Below are 21,083 nucleotides of genomic sequence, written 5' to 3'. Positions count from 1 at the left end.
GCGCACATAGCTTTATACATGTAAATCACCTCCTCTAATTTAGAAGGAGAAAAAACGTATGAGCTTTATAAAAACTATTGTGACTGTCTAAATCAAACTGCACCTATCTCAGAGGTGAACTAGAATATTTGTATACCCCACTTAGAACTCAGAGACCAGTATTGCTTGAGCCCAAGGTTCGGTGCCCCAGGAGTGGTGACTCTGGGGTTCCTTATTTCACTGGGCCTGGGAAACACACAAATTTTGGCACATTTTGAACTGAAATTAATTTTTATTACTTAGTACACACCCTTAATCCAGGCCTTCAGGAAAGGATAGGGGATTTTTTAAGGTCCGTCCAGCATTATGCTGTGAAAATCTGCACTTTAATTCTTTTTTCACTGTTTTGTGTGTTCACCTTACACGTGTGTCCTTCACTTGAATTTGTCAGATGCGATTCCCTTAAGGGTTCCATCTGATGAGGGGGGAGGTAGAGTGTGTGGCCATCAAGTGCCTCTCCCCTCTGACCCCTGACTCTCCTCTCTCAGGAGGGGAGTCGACAGTTGATGGCTCCTAGCTCTGGCCTTGGTGGAAGCCTGGGGAGATGCTGCCAGCAAGACTGAGGCTCCCTTGGCTTTGGCTGAGAGAGACTACTTTTCCTTGTCCCTCGCTGTGGCCTTCTGGCTCGGAGGGATGAGGAATGATTTTGGGGACCCTTCTGTTGGAGAGGGTTTTAAGAGACAAGTATCCAAGTGCACATTTTTGTGGCACCATTATTCACTTTAAGCACACTCAGGTGGAGAGCAAGATCTCAGGCGTTCACAAAAAAAGCACAGTATCAGTAAATGGGTAACCTGAAAAGAACCCAACTGAAAAAACAAACGTCTGATTGTGAAGCAAGATCCGCCTGTGTTACTACTGCACATGCAGACTTTTATAAGGATTTACTGTCAAATTTACCCCTGCTCAATTGTAATGGTTGACATCCGTGGAGCGAAAACCCACAAACATGGTCTTGCACCCCTCATAACTACTTACCAGTCCAATATGCTCAGGAACTGTCACAATTTTCATGCTTTGTAACTAGTCATCCACTATTTTTTTTTTTTTTTTTTTTTTTTAGTGGGTAGATCCTCTTTTCTTAGCCATCTGCCAACATTATAGTTCCTGAAGCTGCCTTTCCCTATTTTCCTGCCTTCTTTGCACCTGCCATTGTCATGAAATAGTGTCCTTTTGTACTGGTTGGCAAAATGTCTACAACCATTTATGGGATTAATTTAAAAAAAAAATAGCAGGGATTATGCTAGAATAGAGAAAAATAATCTTCTGCATTGGCTCCAGTAGTCCCTGATAGTCCTTCACTTGTCCTGCTGTGTTCACTTTTGACAGCTAATCTTGGCCCTCAGCAGTGACTGTAGCATGGTCAGCATGTGATTGCCAGGAACTGTTATTGATTGGCATGTTCTTCACTGCAGCGTATGTAGAGGACCAGCAGGGACAGCTGGAGCAAGAAATGATTTTTTAAACAGACTCTCTGCTTTTACTTAAAAAAAAATGTTTTTTATATCTTTGGTAACACCTTTTACAGGCAACCTGTCATGTTGAAAATCTGATTTGTAGACAAGATGTTATAGAGCAGGAAGAGCTGATGCGATTTCTTTTGGAAAAGATTAAGTATAACTGGTATTTTATTTATTGAAATCCTTGTGTTTGTATGCATATGAGTCTAGTGGGCGGTCCTACTCCGTCATTGACAGTCTTCCCTGTATGATTCTGTGTGCAGAGATAGCAGTCAATCACAGAGTAGGACCGCCCACTGAGCTCATGTTTTTAAACACCAGGCTTTTAATGAATACAAAGTTATACTGAGGCTATGTGCAGACGATGCAGATTTACTGCGGATCCGCAGCGTTTTTTTCTGCACAGAAACGCTGCAGACCCGCAAAGTGATTTACAGTACAATGTGAATCAATAGGAAAAAAACGCTGTGCTAATGGTGTTGAATATTCCGCATGGAAAACGCAGCGGATTGAAAGAAGGAGCAGGTCACTTCTTTTGTGCGGATCTGCAGCGTTTCTGCACCAATTCCATTATAGAAATCCGCAGGGGTAAAAAACACTTGAAATCAGCAGTAAATCTGCAGGAAAAACGCACAAAATCCGCAAGAAAAACGCATCAAATCTGCACCTGCGTTTTCTGCCTGGAGATGCAGATTTTGTTCAGAAAATTCTGCACCCCAATCTGAAACGTGTGCACATAGCCTGAATCTTTTCCCACAAACCTATATATCATTCTGCTCAGCTTCTCCTCCTCTATACCATGTTGTTCACAGTTTGGACATCATGTATAACGTTAACAGGTTCGCTTTAAGGCCAGATAACTGACTTTACCAGAAAGAAAGCAATGTTTATGGCTGACATGTGCATTTCTGATTTCAATGTAGAAACAGCGGGATACTAAGGGCCCGATTCATCATTTGCAGGGGATTGTCACTTTCCTTTATGTCTTGTATTTGTAGACGTTCTTTTATGACAAAATTCATCAACATGGTAGACGTGGTTTGTGAACTTTACACAAGATATGAACTGGTCTTTTTTTCTGTCTTTACAAAATTGGTAGGAAACCGGATTCAAGAGGAAATCGTACAGGGGCATATGTAATGGAGAAGAAATAGGACTGTAGACAACGTACATAGAATGTTTAGCATAGCTGGTAATCAGCAGTAATGGGTATAGTGCAGGCGTTCCTTGCATGTGACCAATGAACCTATACTGTGATATAGCAAACGGCATATAGAGAGAAGGGGGTCATGTCCTGAACAGTATGACCCATGGGACCTCCTCTACGTGATAGTAGATGGATGGGTAAAATATAGTGTGACATTGTCCCCATGAAAGAACAGTCGTCCACAATAATTACCGGGAATAATCACCATTAAAGACTATAGTGTTTATGGCATAATTGGAAAACTGCTATCAACAGCCATAAGAAGCTATAGCTAACCTCTATGAAGGTGTCAATGGTTAGGCACACATCAGTATTTGTATGCTAAATCTAGGAGTGTCTCCAAAAGCACAACAGGTGTCAATCTTTCAATTATAGCTTTTCTCTCTGTAAGTCCCACTCCTGGTTTTGACATACAAACACTGGTGAAATACTGATCATATACTGACGTGTCCATGAGGCCTTGGGGCTAGTCCCTTCCTGCCTCTGTGATATTTTTTCTGTGTATTTCTTACACTCTGCCAGCCTTTGTGCTTTTCTCAGCAGCCAGTTACCGGTAGCTAAAATTAACAAAGCTTCCATACTAGTTTATTTTAGACGGAAGTTAAAGATTTGCCAGCAAACCATAGTGTGAGCTACTTTACAAACATAACCTACAAATCAGCCCCAATAGAATTAACAACAATGTACAAAATAGTTATTCTTTATATATATGTGAATACTTTTCTGCCCAATGATGACAGAAATATTCTAGGAGTGATACCTTTATTGGCTAACCAGAAAATATGTTTGCATTTTATATATAAAAATTCATAAATGTAATAAATGCAATGTAATATACAGTTAGATGAAAAGGTTTGGGCACCCCTATTAATCTTAAGCTTAATGTTTTATAAAAATTGTTTTTTGTTTTTTTTTGCAGCAGCTATTTCAGTTTCATATACCGTATCTAATAACTGTTGGACACAGTAATGTTTCTGCCTTGAAATGAGGTTTATTGTACTAACAGAAAATGTGCAATCTGCATTCAAACTAAATTTGACAGGTGCATAAGTATGGGCACCCCACCAGAAAAGTGACATTAATATTTAGACAGAACCCACAAGACCGTACACGAAAAGTCCCCTAAAACCAATGTAGGAAGCCTAGAGGGCAATCCTAACCATTCATTTTATAAACACCACAGTGGTTTTCACAGGTTTACCAATAGGTAGAAACTATTACAAATACGGTAGGTGCAATAGAAACCAAAGACATTGTATCCAAAGTATCCACCAAAGGTTAGTGGAATTCTTCAGAAGATGTACTTAAAAGGGTTTCCCCACAAAGTTCCTTTTAATCAATTGATCTTGAAATAGTAATAAATTCTGACATCGGGAGCCGCGGCTCTGACTGGCGGGGATGATTTCCCCGCCAATCAGAAGTGGTGTTTGCTGTGCTGTCATGTATATGACAACGTGTCAAACGCTGTATTGTCGGGCCCCCCATTCAAGTGAATGGAGTTCGGGTCCGCTGCTGGATGACAGGCTGTATGGACGCATCATGCAGCCTGCCATCTAGATGTAGCAGAGCCGAGTGTGACACATCCGACTGTCCTTGACTTTTCTGCCGCAAATACGCTGCAAGAAAAGTCAACCTGCGCATTTGCAGCATTTTTTCACCATCCATTCAAGTCAATGGGTGGAAAACGCTGGAAAAACACTGAAAAAAGTGACATGCCCTATGTCAAAAAACGCAGCAAAGCAAAAATCCTGATCACACAAAAACCCAATGTGTGTGCATGAGATTTCTGAAGTCTAATAGGCTTTGCTGGTACTGTAAAAAGCAGCTGAAAATTGGCATAAAAATGCCCTGTGTGAACTTACCCTTAAGGTACCTTCACACTGAGCGACGCTGCAGCGATACCGACAACGATGTCGATCGCTGCAGCGTCGCTATTTGGTCGCTGGAGAGCTGTCACACAGCTCTCCAGCGACCAACGATGCCGGTAACCAGGGTAAACATCGGGTTACTAAGCGCAGGGCTGCGCTTAGTAACCCGATGTTTACCCTGGTTACCAGCGTAAAAGTTAAAAAAACAAACACTACATACTTAGCTTCCACTGTCTGTTCCCCGGCGTTCTGCTTCTCTGCGCTGTGTAAGCACAGCGGCCGGAAAGCACAGCGGTGACGTCACCGCTGTGCTTTACGGCTGGCCGGCGCTCACAGCCAGTGCAGGAAAGCACAGCGCCGGGGACAGACACCGGAATGTAAGTATGTAGTGTTTGTTTTTTTAACTTTTACGCTGGTAACCACGGTAAACATCGGGTTACTAAGCGCTGCCCTGCTGGTTACCAGTGAAGGCATCGCTGAATTGGCGTCACACACGCCGATTCAGCGATGTCTGCAGGGAGTCCAGCGACGAAACAAAGTTCTGGACTTTCTGCAGCGACCAACGACATCACAGCAGGATCCTGATCGCTGCTGCCTGTCAAACTGAACGATATCGCTATCCAGGACGCTGCAACGTCACAGATCGCTAGCGATATCGTTCAGTGTGAAGGTACCTTTAGTCTCCACACTTTCCCTTCTGGTGGGGGATGTCGCGTGACCTCACTATCACTGTACACTTGATGTTCCTTCTGAGGCAGAAGGAACTGTTTCTTTTGTCTTGGACTGCACGTCAAATCTGTTGTCGATCAGTGGCTAGAAGAGAAGGTGAAGAGACCAGCAGGAAGCGCAGGCAGCCATACACAAGAGCAGCGGGGAGCAGTAGGTGAAAGTCTGTTTTCTGGTCCTCATAGGCATATTTGTAATTTAAAATGTAGTGATCTACTCCTTTAACACCATTATGATGTACATTACAAATGGACCTTTTTTGGGGGGGGGAGCAGAGCGGAGATTCTTTATTTTTTTTTCTCTGTTGACCCTGATCTCGTGTATGTAACTGATTTGACTTAAATAGAAAGTGTGGTTGGCCCTACAAGCTGCTTCCGCCTTCTAAGTAAACCAAGTACTTTTTTTTTTTTTTTTCTTTTTTTACGGTTTGATAAATATTTTATCTCTTTTTAAATATTTATATAAAGCATTTGCTTGCCTTGTCTTCCAGAAGTCCACCATTGGGATTTTCAAAATAAGTGAAATGTTGTACAAATTTATATGGCTATATAGCAAAGTATGAAGCTTAGAATTACATTAGGCTTGAAAGCAACAAAAGCATACTGTATAAATATAAAACGGGAGCTTGACTAGACAAAGAATAAGTATTATTAATATTAACACCTCCTATTCAATAAGATTTTTAATTTGAAACCTGCAGTAATGTATACAACTACAGCTAGTAAAGCGGTGCTTATCTGGTTACGGTGAATTGGTTGATATGTATTACACAAAAGAGCGGTTGTATTATTTGTACCCTGTAAGACATGGAAATATATGCTGCTGCAAGTCTGTAAGGTTTTCAAAGGGCTTGTCCAGGACTCGTATATTGATGACCTATTGTAGCTCATCAATATTAGATCCCTGGGGTCCAGCAATCGGCACCTGTACAGAGCCGGAGCAGTATAGTTGGATACTGTGCAATGATCATTCTCATGTGCTACAGGTCCTACACAGTGTACCCAGCTATGCTGTCCCGCCTCTGTACACTATCTATGTTACGGCACAGCGGCCTGCAATCTGCTGATCAGTGGGAAAGGGTGGCTTTTACACTCCCACTGACCTCATATTAATAATCAATTCTATAGACGGGTATTGAGACATTGGTAACACTTTTAGGGACCTTTTTTTTTCTAGTAGGTGTAGCACGTTATCAGGATTTTTTAGAATTCCTAAAAATGAAGTTACCAGGAGAAATGTAGACAGCTGGAAGAACTACTGTAGGAAATATTGATGATTAGGGGTAGTGTTTTTGTTTTACAGTCGATCTGTTAGTTCTGGACATTGTTTGTAGCACTCAAGATTGATGGTGTCTAGGGTAGGAAATCAATGTCATGATATAATACCTGATCTCCTCAGAATGGCGATGTCTAGGGAGATTATATTGCTTTATGTGCTCTGTATGAAATAGCCGGACAGTCTGCTGTTCTATTCATTACACAGCAGTCCAATTCCTGTAGTGGTGCTTCAGAGCACATCCTTCCTCCTGAACTTGCTGCCTTTTTTTTCCCCTTTGCTGTGTGCAGTAAGCAAAGGTTTCGAGGAGAACAACTCACCGACAGCAAGCCTGTCACTTAAGAAACCTTTTACTGTCCCATTAGAAATCCAAACCAACAGTACATTTCTGGGTTCAACGAGATAATTCAGTGAAAGTAATGGAATCTCCTTGTCAAATTAGCTGCAAATGGCTTAGGATTACGCGAGGTCCTAATACATCTGTTGGGGTTGTTTGCCCTCAGCACAAGGGATGGTTTCAAAATAATAAAATTGGGTACACTCTCTTGCCCCATGGGGTTCAGCCCAAGCTGCTCCGGTGGCCTGCATTGGGTCAAGAAGCATTGATGGTCCATTCGTGAGTCAGCTGACTGTTGAGCCTTCAGCAGTAAGGTGACTGAAAAATGGAACTTCATTGTTTCCTGTCCAGATGCAGACCACCGGACCAGCCTGCACTGGATTCATGAAATTGGGGTGAAAGAGTTGTAGCTGATTCAATTATTTTGTAACCATCCTTGTCACCTCTACATTTTGTTGTGTTGAATCCGCGTAACCACTGCTGCCAATCCCAGAACACTGCTGGTAGAACAGTAACCTCTCTTTTTGTGTAGAGAGGTCAGAAGGCAGACTGCACTGGATCCAGGTGGGTGCTGGTCGGCGAGTATCAATTAGTAATTTTTTTATTTGTTTTTAAAGATCCAAGCTCCTGGGGAGCATTTCTTTTTACCTGGACAACCCCTTTAAATATGTTCATTATAGATGTTCCTAAATTCTCTGCTCTGCACCCCTAGCCCTTGTAACATGGGAAACCATTGATGATAACCCCTTCTTTCTACCCCATGACAATATTTATACCGTTCTTTTAAATGAATTATTCTGTTCTGTTCATTGATGAACCATATGTAAGAAAGAATTCCTCCTGGTTACCAGTACCTTTATATTATCAGTTGGTTTTATTTATATGGAAATCCACAATGGAAAGTTCTTTAAAATATGGATGTTATTCAAAGGCTTCCTTCACTTCAACAGAACAGAAAAATTGTCCTAGATATCTGTAAAGCGCATGTCTTCCATTCTGAAACACTAAGCCGCGGGGGAAATGTTAATATTTTACCATGTCAATATGTAAGCAGGACTGGCAACCAAACAATGCCTTGTGTTGGGCATTTCCATTGCTTTTTAAGTGGAAATAGTCCTAAATGAGAACGATTAATAGTGCAGGAGCACGGCCTGTTCCAGCGCTGTGAATGTTAATGTCCACTCCATTCATTTACGGTACGCCTTCAGAGAACGTTGTGTCTTCTCTCAGTAGAAGCTGGCAGCATGTGTTTGAATGTACTTCTTTCTTCAGTTTGTGTGGAACATAGTGTCACGTTGTTCTCTGCACTTGTGATGTTATCATTTATGCTTGCCAATGTAGTGATAATTGTCTGCTCATCTTAAAGTATGTTTCCTTTTAATCCTTTTAGGCTTTCCAGGCCCTTCCGGATACCTTAGAGGAAATAGATGCCGTACTAAATGAAGAGCGGTCCAGGGCCTCCTGCTTCACAAGCTTAAGTTCTTCTGTATGTTGTCTACTTTTTTGATAGTGCTTACCCTCCCACGCTATATTAACGCCTCGTAATAATAAGCTAGGCAGCAGGAACAATATGTTGGAAATGCCAGAAAGTGAATGTATTAGAATTTTAAGCAGAGTCTTTAAGAAAGAACAGAACATACTGTTCCCCTGCACCAAAAGAAATGCTGTACACAACCTGGCAACTGCCATTTGTATGTGTCATTTCATGTGGCAAAGCAGAAATTAGGAGTAAGCAATGTATTCGGAGATGTAGTTAGGTCTTGTTCTTTTTTTCTTTTTTTTTTATGTGATTATTATGGCTGAATTGATAACTTTTTTTATTTGCATCATCAGGTTGTAGAGGAATACAGCAAGCTAACAAAAGAAATAGAAACCATCACAGAGGAACTTCACAGGAAGAAAACGGAGTTGGATAGTTTTAGGCAAAACATAGTACAGGTATTTTAAATCCTCGCCATTAACCATTTAAGAAATGTAATAAAAACTAGATATGCATCTGGCAGCATGTTCATTTTCCGATCTCAGGAATAGATGAACACAGGCTAAGGCTACTTTCACACTAGCGTCAGAATTCGGCCCGTCGCATTGCGTCGGGCCGAGATTCCGACGCTAGCGTTGTTAGCGCCGCACAACGGGTGCAGCGGATGCATTCTCCGGCGCATCCGCTGCCCCATTGTGAGGTGCGGGGAGGTGGGGGCGGAGTTCCGGCCGCGCATGCGCGGTTGGAAAAAGTGGTCCGTCTGGAGCAAAAAACGTTACATTTAACGTTTTTTGCTCCCGGCGGTCCGCCACAACACGGCGCAACCGTCGCACGACGGTTGCGACGTGTGTTAATACGTCGCAATGCGTCGGTAATGTTACTCTATGGGGCAAAAACGCATCCTGCAAACAACTTTGCAGGATGCGTTTTTTTTCCCCTAAACGACGCATTGCGACGTATTAAAAAAAAACACCAGTGTGAAAGTACCCTAAGCTGTCAAAGATTCCCCAAACGACTTTTCATGAGAGTATTCGCCACCATTGGTATTTATTGTGTTTTGCTACCTCACAACCTGGAATTTAACATGTGTACACCTGTGAACGTTTAGTTTTGTTTTTATTGTGAAGCAAACAAGAAGTAGGATGAAATAACTGAAAACTTCAGTGTGCATAACTGTTCACCCCCTTATGATCAGTACTTTGCAACAATTATGGCTGCAAGTAGCTTTGGATAAGCCACTATGTGCCCACGATCAGGAATAGCCGCGTTTTAGACACTACGCACTTGGGCTGCCTTCAAAACGCTGCATTGTACAGGGCAAGCACAGTGGATGGGATTTATAGAAATCCCATGCCCACTGTGCCTCTGTTTGATGCTGCGTAAACTCGGGTTATGAGCCGCAGTATGTAGATTATCTACAGCTGAGATACTAGTCTCCGCAACAGAAACTTCCACAATAGAAATGAACACATGTGGATTTACCTGCGGGAGTAGAACGCTCCTACTTCCTGATCGTGGGAGCGTAGCCTAAGAGATACTGTACGTCGCTGCCACAAATGTCTGGCAGCAACAGATGCTCCTGGCAGAGCGAGTGTATATGGGAGACTCCGGTGAGATGGCTGACCATCATTTGGCAGACTGCTTTGTAGAGTGTATGCTGCTCAGCTTACTTGTAACCAGACTAGTCCTTCTCCTGTTCTGTAGTCCCAAGTACAGGTCCTTCTCAAAAAATTAGCATATAGTGTTAAATTTCATTATTTACCATAATGTAATGATTACAATTAAACTTTCATATATTATAGATTCATTATCCACCAACTGAAATTTGTCAGGTCTTTTATTGTTTTAATACTGATGATTTTGGCATACAACTCCTGATAACCCAAAAAACCTGTCTCAATAAATTAGCATATTTCACCCATCCAATCAAATAAAAGTGTTTTTTAATAACAAACAAAAAAAACAACAAATAATAATGTTCAGTTATGCACTCAATACTTGGTTGGGAATCCTTTGGCAGAAATTACTGCTTCAATGCGGCGTGGCATGGAGGCAATCAGCCTGTGACACTGCTGAGATGTTATGGAGGCCCAGGATGCTTCAATAGCGGCCTTAAGCTCATCCAGAGTGTTGGGTCTTGCGTCTCTCAACTTTCTCTTCACAATATCCCACAGATTCTCTATGGGGTTCAGGTCAGGAGAGTTGGCAGGCCAATTGAGCACAGTAATACCATGGTCAGTAAACCATTTACCAGTGGTTTTGGCACTGTGAGCAGGTGCCAGGTCGTGCTGAAAAATGAAATCTTCATCTCCATAAAGCATTTCAGCCGATGGAAGCATGAAGTGCTCCAAAATCTCCTGATAGCTAGCTGCATTGACCCTGCCCTTGATGAAACACAGTGGACCAACACCAGCAGCTGACATGGCACCCCACACCATCACTGACTGTGGGTACTTGACACTGGACTTCAGGCATTTTGGCATTTCCTTCTCCCCAGTCTTCCTCCAGACTCTGGCACCTTGATTTCCGAATGACATGCAAAATTTGCTTTCATCAGAAAAAAGTACTTGGGACCACTTAGCAACAGTCCAGTGCTGCTTCTCTGTAGCCCAGGTCAGGCGCCTCTGCCGCTGTTTATGGTTCAAAAGTGGCTTTACCTGGGGAATGCGGCACCTGTAGCCCATTTCCTGCACACGCCTGTGCACGGTGGCTCTGGATGTTTCCACACCAGACTCAGTCCACTGCTTCCTCAGGTTCCCCAAGGTCTGGAATCGGTCCTTCTCCACAATCTTCCTCAGGGTCCGGTCTCCTCTTCTCGTTGTACAGCGTTTTCTGCCACATTGTTTCCTTCCAACAGACTTACCATTGAGGTGCCTTGATACAGCACTCTGGGAACAGCCTATTTGTTGAGAAATTTCTTTCTGGGTCTTACCCTCTTGCTTGAGGGTGTCAATGATGGCCTTCTTGACATCTGTCAGGTCGCTAGTCTTACCCATGATGGGGGTTTTGAGTAATGAACCAGGCAGGGAGTTTATAAAAGCCTCAGGTATCTTTTGCATGTGTTTAGAGTTAATTAGTTGATTCAGAAGATTAGGGTAATAGGTCGTTTAGAGAACCTTTTCTTGATATGCTAATTTATTGAGACAGGTTTTTTGGGTTATCAGGAGTTGTATGCCAAAATCATCAGTATTAAAACAATAAAAGACCTGACATTTCAGTTGGTGGATAATGAATCTATAATATATGAAAGTTTAATTGTAATCATTACATTATGGTAAATAATGAAATTTAACACTATATGCTAATTTTTTGAGAAGGACCTGTATACTCCCAGTTAATGTATATGCAGCAATAGGATTACTCCTTCCCAGGTGCATTACTCTACATTTATCTATACTATACTTTATTTGCCAAGTGTTTGTCCATTCAGTCATCTTATCCAGATCGTTCTGCAATGTCAAGGTCAGATTTTAATGTCCGACATAGATTGGTGTCATCAGCAAAGACTGACACTTTATTCTCAATCCCATCCACAAGGTCTTTAACCCCTTTCCGACCTCGGACGGGATAGTACGTCCGAGGTCAGATCCCCTGCTTTTATGTGGGCTGTGGCGGTGAGCCCGCATCAAAGCTGGGACATGTCAGCTGTTTGGAACAGCTGACATGTGCCCACAATAGCGGCGGGTGAAATCACGATTCACCTGCCGCTATTAACTAGTTAAATGCCGCTGTCAAACGCTGACAGCGGCATTTAACCGGCGCTTCCGGCCGGAAATGAGCGCATCACTGACCCCCGCCACATGATCTGGGGTCAGCGATGAATCAGAATGGTAACCATAGAGGTCCTTGAGACCTCTATGGTTACTGATCCCGGCTAGCTGTGAGCGCCACCCTGTGGTCGGCGCTCATAGCACACCTGCAATTCAGCTACATAGCAGCGATCTGATGATCGTTGCTATGTAGCAGAGGCGATTGAGTTGTGCCAGCTTCTAGCCTCCTATAACTATTGAAGCATGGTAAAAGTAAAAAAAATAAAAAATAAAAAAAAAAGTTAACAAAATGTGAAAAAAATAAAAAAAATATAAAAGTTTAAATCACCCCCCTTTCGCCCCATTCAAAATCAATAAAAAAAAATCAAACCTACACATATTTGGTATCCCCGCGTTCAGAATCGCCCGATCTATCAATAAAAAAAAAGGATTAACCTGATCGCTAAACGCCGTAGCGAGAAAAAAAAAATCGAAACGCCAGAATTACGTTTTTGTGGTCGCCGAAGAATTGCATTAAAATGCAATAACAGGCGAGCAAAAGATCGGATCTACACCAAAATGGTATCACTAAAAACGCCTGCTCGGCACACAAAAAAATAAGCCCTCAACTGACCCCAGATCATGAAAAATGGAGATGCTGCGGGTATCGGAAAATGGCGCTTTTTTTTTTTTTTTTTTTTTAGCAAAGTTAGGAATTTTTTTTCACCACTTAGATAAAAGATAACCTAGACATGTTAGGTGTCTATGGACTCGTAATGACCTGGAGAATCATAATGGCAGGTCAGTTTTAGCATTTAGTGAACCTGGCAAAATAGCCAAACAAAAAACGAGTGTGGGATTGCACTTTTTTTGCAATTTCACCGCACTTGGAATGTTTTTCCCGTTTTCTAGAACACAACATGCTAAAACCAATGATGTCGTTCAAAAGTGCAACTTGTCCCGCAAAAAATAAGCCCTCACATGGCCATATAGACGGAAAAATAAAAAAGTTATGGCTCTGGGAAGGAGGTGAGCGAAAAACGAACACGGAAAAATGGAAAATCCCAAGGTCATGAAGGGGTTAATAAATAATGTAGGATTAAAAAAAAAATAATTGGTCCTAGCACAGATCCCTGCGGTACCCCACTGCTGACTGTATCCCATTTAGAGAATGTACCATTTATGATAACTTTGTTTAGTGTTAGCCAATTTCTTACCCATCTGCATATAGCATTCCCCAGTCCTTGCCTCTGTAGCTTCAGTTTAAGGCTGTTATATGGTACAGTATCAAATGCCTTTGCAAAGTCCGGATATATCTCCCCTGCTGCATGACCAACATCCAGATTTGCACTTACCTCCTCATAGAAACCCAATCTGTTGGCTAGACGCAACCTATATTTCGTGAATCCATGCTGGTTGTCAGTTATTTTATTCTCTGCAACATTTTTGCCAAATTTCTGATATTTTTTGTGTTTATTTATAAAAATATTGACCAAAACGTATCATTATCATAAATTATAACGTCCCATGAAAAAAGTCTCAAAATCACTGGGGTTTGTTGAAGCGTTCCAGAGTTACCATATAAAGTGACACTGGTCAGAATTTTAAAAAATTGTCTCTGCCACTATGGGGAAAAAAAATAGAAAATGATACTGTACAATGGTACAAAAACATATTTTCTTAAAGTTTTCTCTATAGAACACTTTGACTTATTTTTTTCCAGGTTAAGGAACACTGGCTTATCCCTCTGAAACAGTTGGTTGAAAAAATCAATAAGGAGTTCAGCAGTTTCTTCACGTCCATGCAGTGTGTAGGTGAAGTTGATCTACATGCCGAAAATGAGGTAAGTTCCTGGCGAGGTAAAGTTGATATTGGTATGGGGCCTTAGCAAATGCAGTGAGTTGGAAAACGATGTGCACATTTCCAGCATACAAGCAGTGTTAGGGCATTAGTGTCTTTTTATCAGTATACTGCAATAAAGGAAGCCACCGTCACACTATTGGAGTCCTATTGCAATTCCAGATAAGGTAGATAAATTCCCCTTAACCCCTTCACCCCCAGAGCTTTTTTCATTTTTCGCTCCCCTTCTTCCCAGAGCCATAACTATTTGATTTTTCCGTAAATATGGCCATGTGAGATCTTATTTTTTGCGGGAAGAGTTGTACTTTTGAACGATACCATTGGTTTTACCATGTCCTGTAACAGAAAACGGGAAAAAAATTCCAAGTGCGATCAAATTGCAAAAAAAAAAGTGCAGTCCCACACTTGTTTATAGTTTGGCTTTTTTTTCTAGGTTCACTAAATGCTAAAACTAACCTGCCATTATGATTCTCCAGGTCATTGCGAGTTCATAGACACCAAACATGTCTAGGTTCTCTTTTATCTAAGAGGTAAAAAAAAAAAATTGCACAATTTCCCGATAATGGTAGTGTCTCCATTTTTCGTGATCTGGGATCGGGTGAGGGCTTATTTTTTACGTGCCGAGGTGACGTTTTTAATGATACCATTTTGTTGCAGATACGTTCTTTTTATCGCCCTTTATATGCATTTTAATTTTGGCGTTTTGATTTTTTTCTCGCTACGCCGTTTAGCGATCAGGTTAATTCTTTATTTTTTATTGATCAGGCGATTCTCAACGCGGCGATACCAAATATGTGTAGGTTTGAAATTTTTTTATTGTTTTATTTTGATTGGTGGGAAAGGGGGGTGGTTTGAATTTTTATATATATTTTTTTTAAATATTTTTAAACACTTTTTTTTTTTTTTTTTTTTAATTTTGGCATGTTTCAATATCCTCCATGGGAGACTAGAAGCATGTGCTACTCGATCGCCTCTGCTGCATAGGAGTGATGCACAGATCACCTCTATGCAGCAGAATTACAGGCTTGCTATGAGCGCCGACCACAGGGTGGCATTCATAGCAATCTGCCATCAACAACCATAGAGGTCTCAAGGAGACCCCTGGTTGTGATGGCAATGCACCGATGACCCCCGATCTCGTGACGGGGGTCATCGGTGCGAGTACTTCCGGCCACGCGGCCGGCAGCACGGCATTTAACTAGTTAATGGGCGCTGGCGGATCGCGATTCCGCTCTCGCCCATTGCGCGCACATGTCAGCTGTTGAAAACAGCTGACATGTCGCGGCTTTGAGGTGGGCTCACCGCCGGAGCCCACCTCAAAGCAGGGGATACTGCCAGCTGACGTACTATTCTGTCAGCTGGCAGAAAGGGTTGGTCCACATGTATTTTGCATGTAGATTATACAGATTTAGCATATTTTAGGTTATCCCCATGAAGATTAACCCCTTAATCCCATATGACGTACTATCCCGTCGAGGTGCCCTGGGACTTAATTCCCAGTGACGGGATAGTACGTCATATGCGATCGGCCGCGCTCACGGGGGGAGTGCGGCCGATCGCGGCCGGGTGTCAGCTGACTATCGCAGCTGACATCCGGCACTATGTGCCAGGAGCGGTCACGGACCGCTCCCGGCACATTAACCCCCGGCACACCGCGATCAAACATGATCGCGATGTGCCAGCGGTACAGGGAAGCATCGCGCAGGGAGGGGGCTCCCTGCGGGCTTCCCTGAGACGATCGGTACACGTTGATGTACTCACCGTGTACCGAGCGTCTTCTCCCTGCAGTCCCCGGATCCAAAATGGCCGCGGGGCTGCATCAGGGTCCTGCAGGGAGCACTTCCGGGTCGCCTGCAGGCACTTGGTAACGCTGCAGCGATGAATGAGATCGCCAATCTTACAGAGTGCTGTGCAAACTGTAAGATCGGCGATCTGTGATGTCCCCCCCCTGGGACAAAGTAAAAAAGTAAACAAAAAATTTTCCACATGTGTAAAAAAAAAAAAAAATTTACTAAATAAATTAATAAGTAAAAAAAATATTATTCCCATAAATACATTTCTTTATCTAAAAAAAAAAAAACAATAAATGTACACATATTTAGTATCGCCGCGTCCGTAACGACCCGACCTATAGAACTGTCCCACTAGTTAACCCCTTCAGTGAACACCGTAAGGAAAAAAAAAAAACGAGCCAAAAAACAACGCTTTATTATCATACCGCCGAACAAAAAGTGGAATAACACGCGATCAAAAAGACGGATATAAATAATCATGATACCGCTGAAAACGTCATCTTGTCCCGCAAAAAACGAGCCGCCACAAAGCATAATAAGCAAAAAAATAAAAAAGTTATAGTCCTGAGAATAAAGCGATGCCAAAATAATTATTTTTTCTATAAAATAGCTTTTATCGTATAAAAGCGCTAAAACATAAAAAAATGATATAAATGAGATATCGCTGTAATCGTACTGACCCGAAGAATAAAACTGCTTCATCCACTTTACCAAACGCGGAACGGTATAAACGCCTCCCCCAAAAGAAATTCATGAATAGCTCGTTTTTGGTCATTCTGCCTCACAAAAAATCGGAATAAAAAGTGATCAAAAACTGTCACGTGTCCAAAAATGTTACCAATAACAACGTCAACTCGTCCCGCAAAAAACAAGACCTCACATGACTCTGTGGACCAAAATATGGAAAAATTATAGGTCTCAAAATGTGGAGACGCAAAAATTTTTTCCTATAAAAAAAGCGTATTTTAGTGTGTGACGGCTGCCAATCATAAAAATCCGATATAAAAAATGCTATAAAAGTAAATCAAACCCCCCTTCATCACCCCCTTAGTTAGGGAAAAATAATAAAATTAAAAAAATGTATTTATTTCCATTTTCCCATCAGGGCTAGGGTTGGGGCTAGGGTTGGGGCTAGGGTTGGGGCTAGGGTTGGGGCTAGGGTTGGGGCTAGGGTTGGGGTTAGGGTTGGGGCTAGGGTTAGGGCTAGGGTTAGGGTTGGGGCTAAAGTTAGGGTTGGGGCTAAAGTTAGGGTTAGGGTTGGGGCTAAAGTTAGGGTTAGGGTTTGGATTATATTTACGGTTGGGATTAGGGCTGGGATTAGAATTAGGGGTGTGTCAGGGTTAGGGGTGTGATTAGGGTTACCGTTGGGATTAGGGTTAGGGGTGTGTTTGGATTAGGGTTTCAGGTAGAATTGGGGAGTTTCCACTGTTCAGGCACATCAGGGGCTCTCCAAACGCGACATGGCGTCCGATCTCAATTCCAGCCAATTCTGCGTTGAAAAAGTAAAACAGTGCTCCTTCCCTTCCGAGCTCTCCGGTGCGCCCAAACAGGGGTTTACCCCAACATATGGGGTATCAGCGTACTCAGGACAAATTGGACAACCACTTTTGGGGTCCAAGTTCTCTTGTTATCCTTGGGAAAATAAAAAAGTGGGGGGCTAAAAATCATTTTTGTGGGAAAAATAAGATTTTTTTTATTTTTGCGGCTCTGCGTTGTAAACTGCAGTGAAACACTTGGGGGTTCAAAGTTCTCACAACACATCTAGATAGGTTCCTTGGGAGGTCTAGTTTCCAATATGGGGTCACTTGTGGGGGGTTTGTACTGTTTGGGTACATCAGGGGCTCTGCAAATACAACGTGACGCCTGCAGACCAATCCATCTAAGTCTGTATTCCAAATGGCGCTCCTTCTCTTCCGAGCTCTGCCATGCGCCCAAACAGTGCTTCCCCCCACATATGGGGTATCAGCGTACTCAGGACAAATTGGACAACAACTTTTGGGGTCCAAGTTATCCTGTTACCCTTGTGAAAATACAAAACTGGGGACTAAAAAATCATTTTTGTGAAAAAAAAAAAAAAATTATTTTCACGGCTCTGCGTTATAAACTGTAGTGAAACACTTGGGGGCTCAAAGCTCTCAAAACACATCTAGATAAGTTCCTTAGGGGGTCTACTTTCCAAAATGGTGTCACTTTTGGGTGGTTTCAATGTTTAGGCACATCAGGGGCTCTCCAAACGCAACATGGCGTCCCATCTCAATTCCAGTCAATTTTGCATTGAAAAGTCAAATGGCGCTCCTTTCCTTCCGAGCTCTGCCATGCGCCCAAACAGTGGTTTGTCCCCACATATGGGGTATCAGCGTACTCAGGACAAATTGCACAACAACTTTTGTGGTCTAATTTCTTCTCTTACCCTTGGGAAAATAAAAAATTGGGGGCAAAAAGATCATTTTTGTGAAAAAATATGATTTTTTATTTTTACGGCTCTGCATTATAAACTTCTATGAAGCACTTGGTGGGTCAAAGTGCTCACCACACATCTAGATAAGTTCCTTAAGGGGTCTACTTTCCAAAATGGTGTCACTTGTGGGGGGTTTCAATGTTTAGGCACATCAGGGGCTCTCCAAACGCAACATGGCGTCCCATCTCAATTCCAGTCAATTTTGCATTGAAAAGTCAAATGGCGCTCCTTTCCTTCCGAGCTCTGCCATGCGCCCAAACAGTGGTTTATCCCCACATATGTGGTATCAACGTACTCAGGACAAATTGTACAACAACTTTTGGGATCCGTTTTCTCCTGTAACCCTTGGTAAAATAAAACAAATTGGAGCTGAAATAAATTTTGTGTGAAAAAAAGTTAAATGTTTATTTTTATTTAAACATTCCAAAAATTCCTGTAAAACACCTGAAGGGTTAATAAACTTCTTGAATGTGGTTTTGAGCACCTTGAGGGGTGCAGTTTTTAGAATGGTGTCACACTTGGTTATTTTCTATCATATAGACCCCTCAAAATGACTTCAAATGAGATGTGGTCCCTAAAAAAAAAATGGTGTTGCAAAAATGAGAAATTGCTGGTCAACTTTTAACCCTTATAACTCCCTAACAAAAAAAATTTTGGTTCCAAAATTGTGCTGATGTAAAGTAGACATGTGGGAAATGTTACTTATTAAGTATTTTGCATGACATATCTCTGTGATTTAAGGGTATAAAAATTCAAAGTTGGAAAATTGCGAAATTTTCAAAATTTTCGCCAAATTTCCGTTTTTTTCACAAATAAACGCAAGTTATATCGAATAAATTTTACCACTAACATGAAGTACAATACGTCACGAGAAAACAATGTCAGAATCGCCAAGATCCGTTGAAGCGTTCCAGAGTTATAACATCATAAAGGGACAGTGGTCAGAATTGTAAAAATTGGCCCGGTCATTAACGTGCAAACCACCCTCGGGGCTTAAGGGGTTAAAAGTCCTTTATAAAAAGAACGCTCATCAGAGACTGAAGATTGGCTCCATAGACTTTCTGTTGTTGCTATCAGTTAAAGGGATTGTGTTACTGATGTCCTCCTGCAGCTGTGCAGAATTGTGTGTTATTTCTGGTTATGGTGTGGTTATGTCTGTGATATTCATGAGCATTGGGTCAACTCTGCCCTCCTGCTGTTGATGGACAGCTTTCTCCTTATTACTGCGCTGTCAGTCAGCAGCAGGAGGACCGTGTTAACCCTGTGCAGAAGAGCTGCGGGCTGACTGTGACATAAGCACACCATAAATAACACACTGTTCTGTACGGCACCCGACACTACCGCACGCTGCGTGCTGTTCTCAGACAGGGCAGCATGGAGGAGCAGACAGATTCCTTTTAATGAAGAGTTATGGAAATTAGTAGTTGCCTGATGGATATGTACTAGCTGAGTCGCCCTCCTCCTAAGCAGGGGTGAATCTACATCCTGTGACTGGAGAGCATAATACCGGGCTGCCGGTTACAATACATTTCAACATTTCACTTTTCTGTATATGCCCAGCATCATCTTTCCTAGAGCAATAGTTATATATTCAAACATAGCGCTGTGATTCACAACTGCATTAACAACATAGAATAGTGCATTGTGTAACACTGCTGGGGAAAACGGACATTGAGGTTTGGGATTTTGTTTGATTGTGAATCTACAGTAGTAAAATTATTGAGCAAAGATCATTGGATTTTCTTTTCTTTGCACGAAAAATGTAAAAGGTGACGGTCCACATTTGTTAAAATATTGTAATACAAAACCAAGATCACCATTATCTTTGCTTTGTAGGAAGACTATGATAAGTATGGTATAAGAATTCGTGTGAAGTTTAGAAGCAGCACACAACTTCACGAGCTGACCCCACATCATCAAAGTGGAGGGGAGCGGAGCGTTTCCACCATGCTCTACTTAATGGCTCTTCAAGAACTCAACAGGTGCCCCTTCCGAGTGGTGGATGAAATCAATCAGGTACTAAAGTAAAACATTTTCCAAAATATTTCCAATATTGCACCTTGTGCACTTTACTGATATTCCGTTTTAATATTGCTTTTAAGGGCATGGATCCTGTGAATGAAAGGAGGGTATTTGATATGGTAGTGAAGACAGCATGCAAAGAAAGCACCTCTCAGTATTTTTTTATTACACCAAAGGTAATTTTTATAAGAAATTATGTTTTTTGTTCCTCAGTATCTTAAGAAATCAGGGTGCATTAAATAAAGTTAAAGTGTACTTTATATTAGATCTACATTTTAAATATGGATACTGAGAGGGCTTATTTTAATCATGTTAAGTGGATAAAATTGCAAAGTACTAGTAATAAGAATCAACTTTGCTATTTACTCATTAAAAATTCTCTTTGTTCTCGGCAGCTGAGGGATTTTTAATTTTGTTTACTACTCATTGCCATGGTTACCAGCCACCTCTGCAGTCTTCAGTGGTGGTAGGTCTCTTATTCAAGGGGTAGAGCACTTACCAGTTTTGATGTAGAGCTTGTAAGCACTGCTCTGAAGCTGACTTGATTGTTGGATCTACCAGCTTCAGTGCCCTTGCACTTCTCCGATGCTAGAGAGGTAAAATTGCCCCATCCCCCCCCCCCCCCCCCCTTGTAGCATTGGTGAGTGCAAAGTATAAACCAATAAGCTGATGATGCCACTGTCCAAATTTATCAATCGGGAGCGCATCGCCACCATCAAAGAGAAACCCGGGAAACTGAAGAGTGGTGCGCTCTTATTAAAGAAGACGTCTGAAACCCTTTAACCTCATGCCCTTAAAGAATATAACCA

The 21,083-nt window shown here is 41.9% G+C and overlaps 1 protein-coding gene across 1 annotated transcript in view; it reads left to right on the top strand.

Moving 5' to 3' along the window:
- The window catches only part of SMC5 (structural maintenance of chromosomes 5), a 277,372-nt gene that overhangs the window by 244,072 nt on the left and 12,217 nt on the right, over positions 1–21,083 (top strand). The window contains exons 19-23 of the mRNA XM_069763546.1: positions 8,303–8,398; positions 8,746–8,850; positions 13,865–13,984; positions 20,089–20,268; positions 20,355–20,450. Of these exons, the coding sequence (XP_069619647.1) occupies positions 8,303–8,398; positions 8,746–8,850; positions 13,865–13,984; positions 20,089–20,268; positions 20,355–20,450 (597 nt within the window). The remainder of the gene's footprint in view (positions 1–8,302; positions 8,399–8,745; positions 8,851–13,864; positions 13,985–20,088; positions 20,269–20,354; positions 20,451–21,083) is intronic.

The sequence above is a fragment of the Ranitomeya imitator genome, chromosome 1 (genome assembly GCF_032444005.1).
Source record: "Ranitomeya imitator isolate aRanImi1 chromosome 1, aRanImi1.pri, whole genome shotgun sequence".
NCBI classification, from domain to species: Eukaryota; Metazoa; Chordata; class Amphibia; order Anura; family Dendrobatidae; genus Ranitomeya; species Ranitomeya imitator.
The sequence above is the reverse complement of the archived record's forward strand: the minus strand, read 5'-3'. Positions and strand labels throughout refer to the sequence as shown.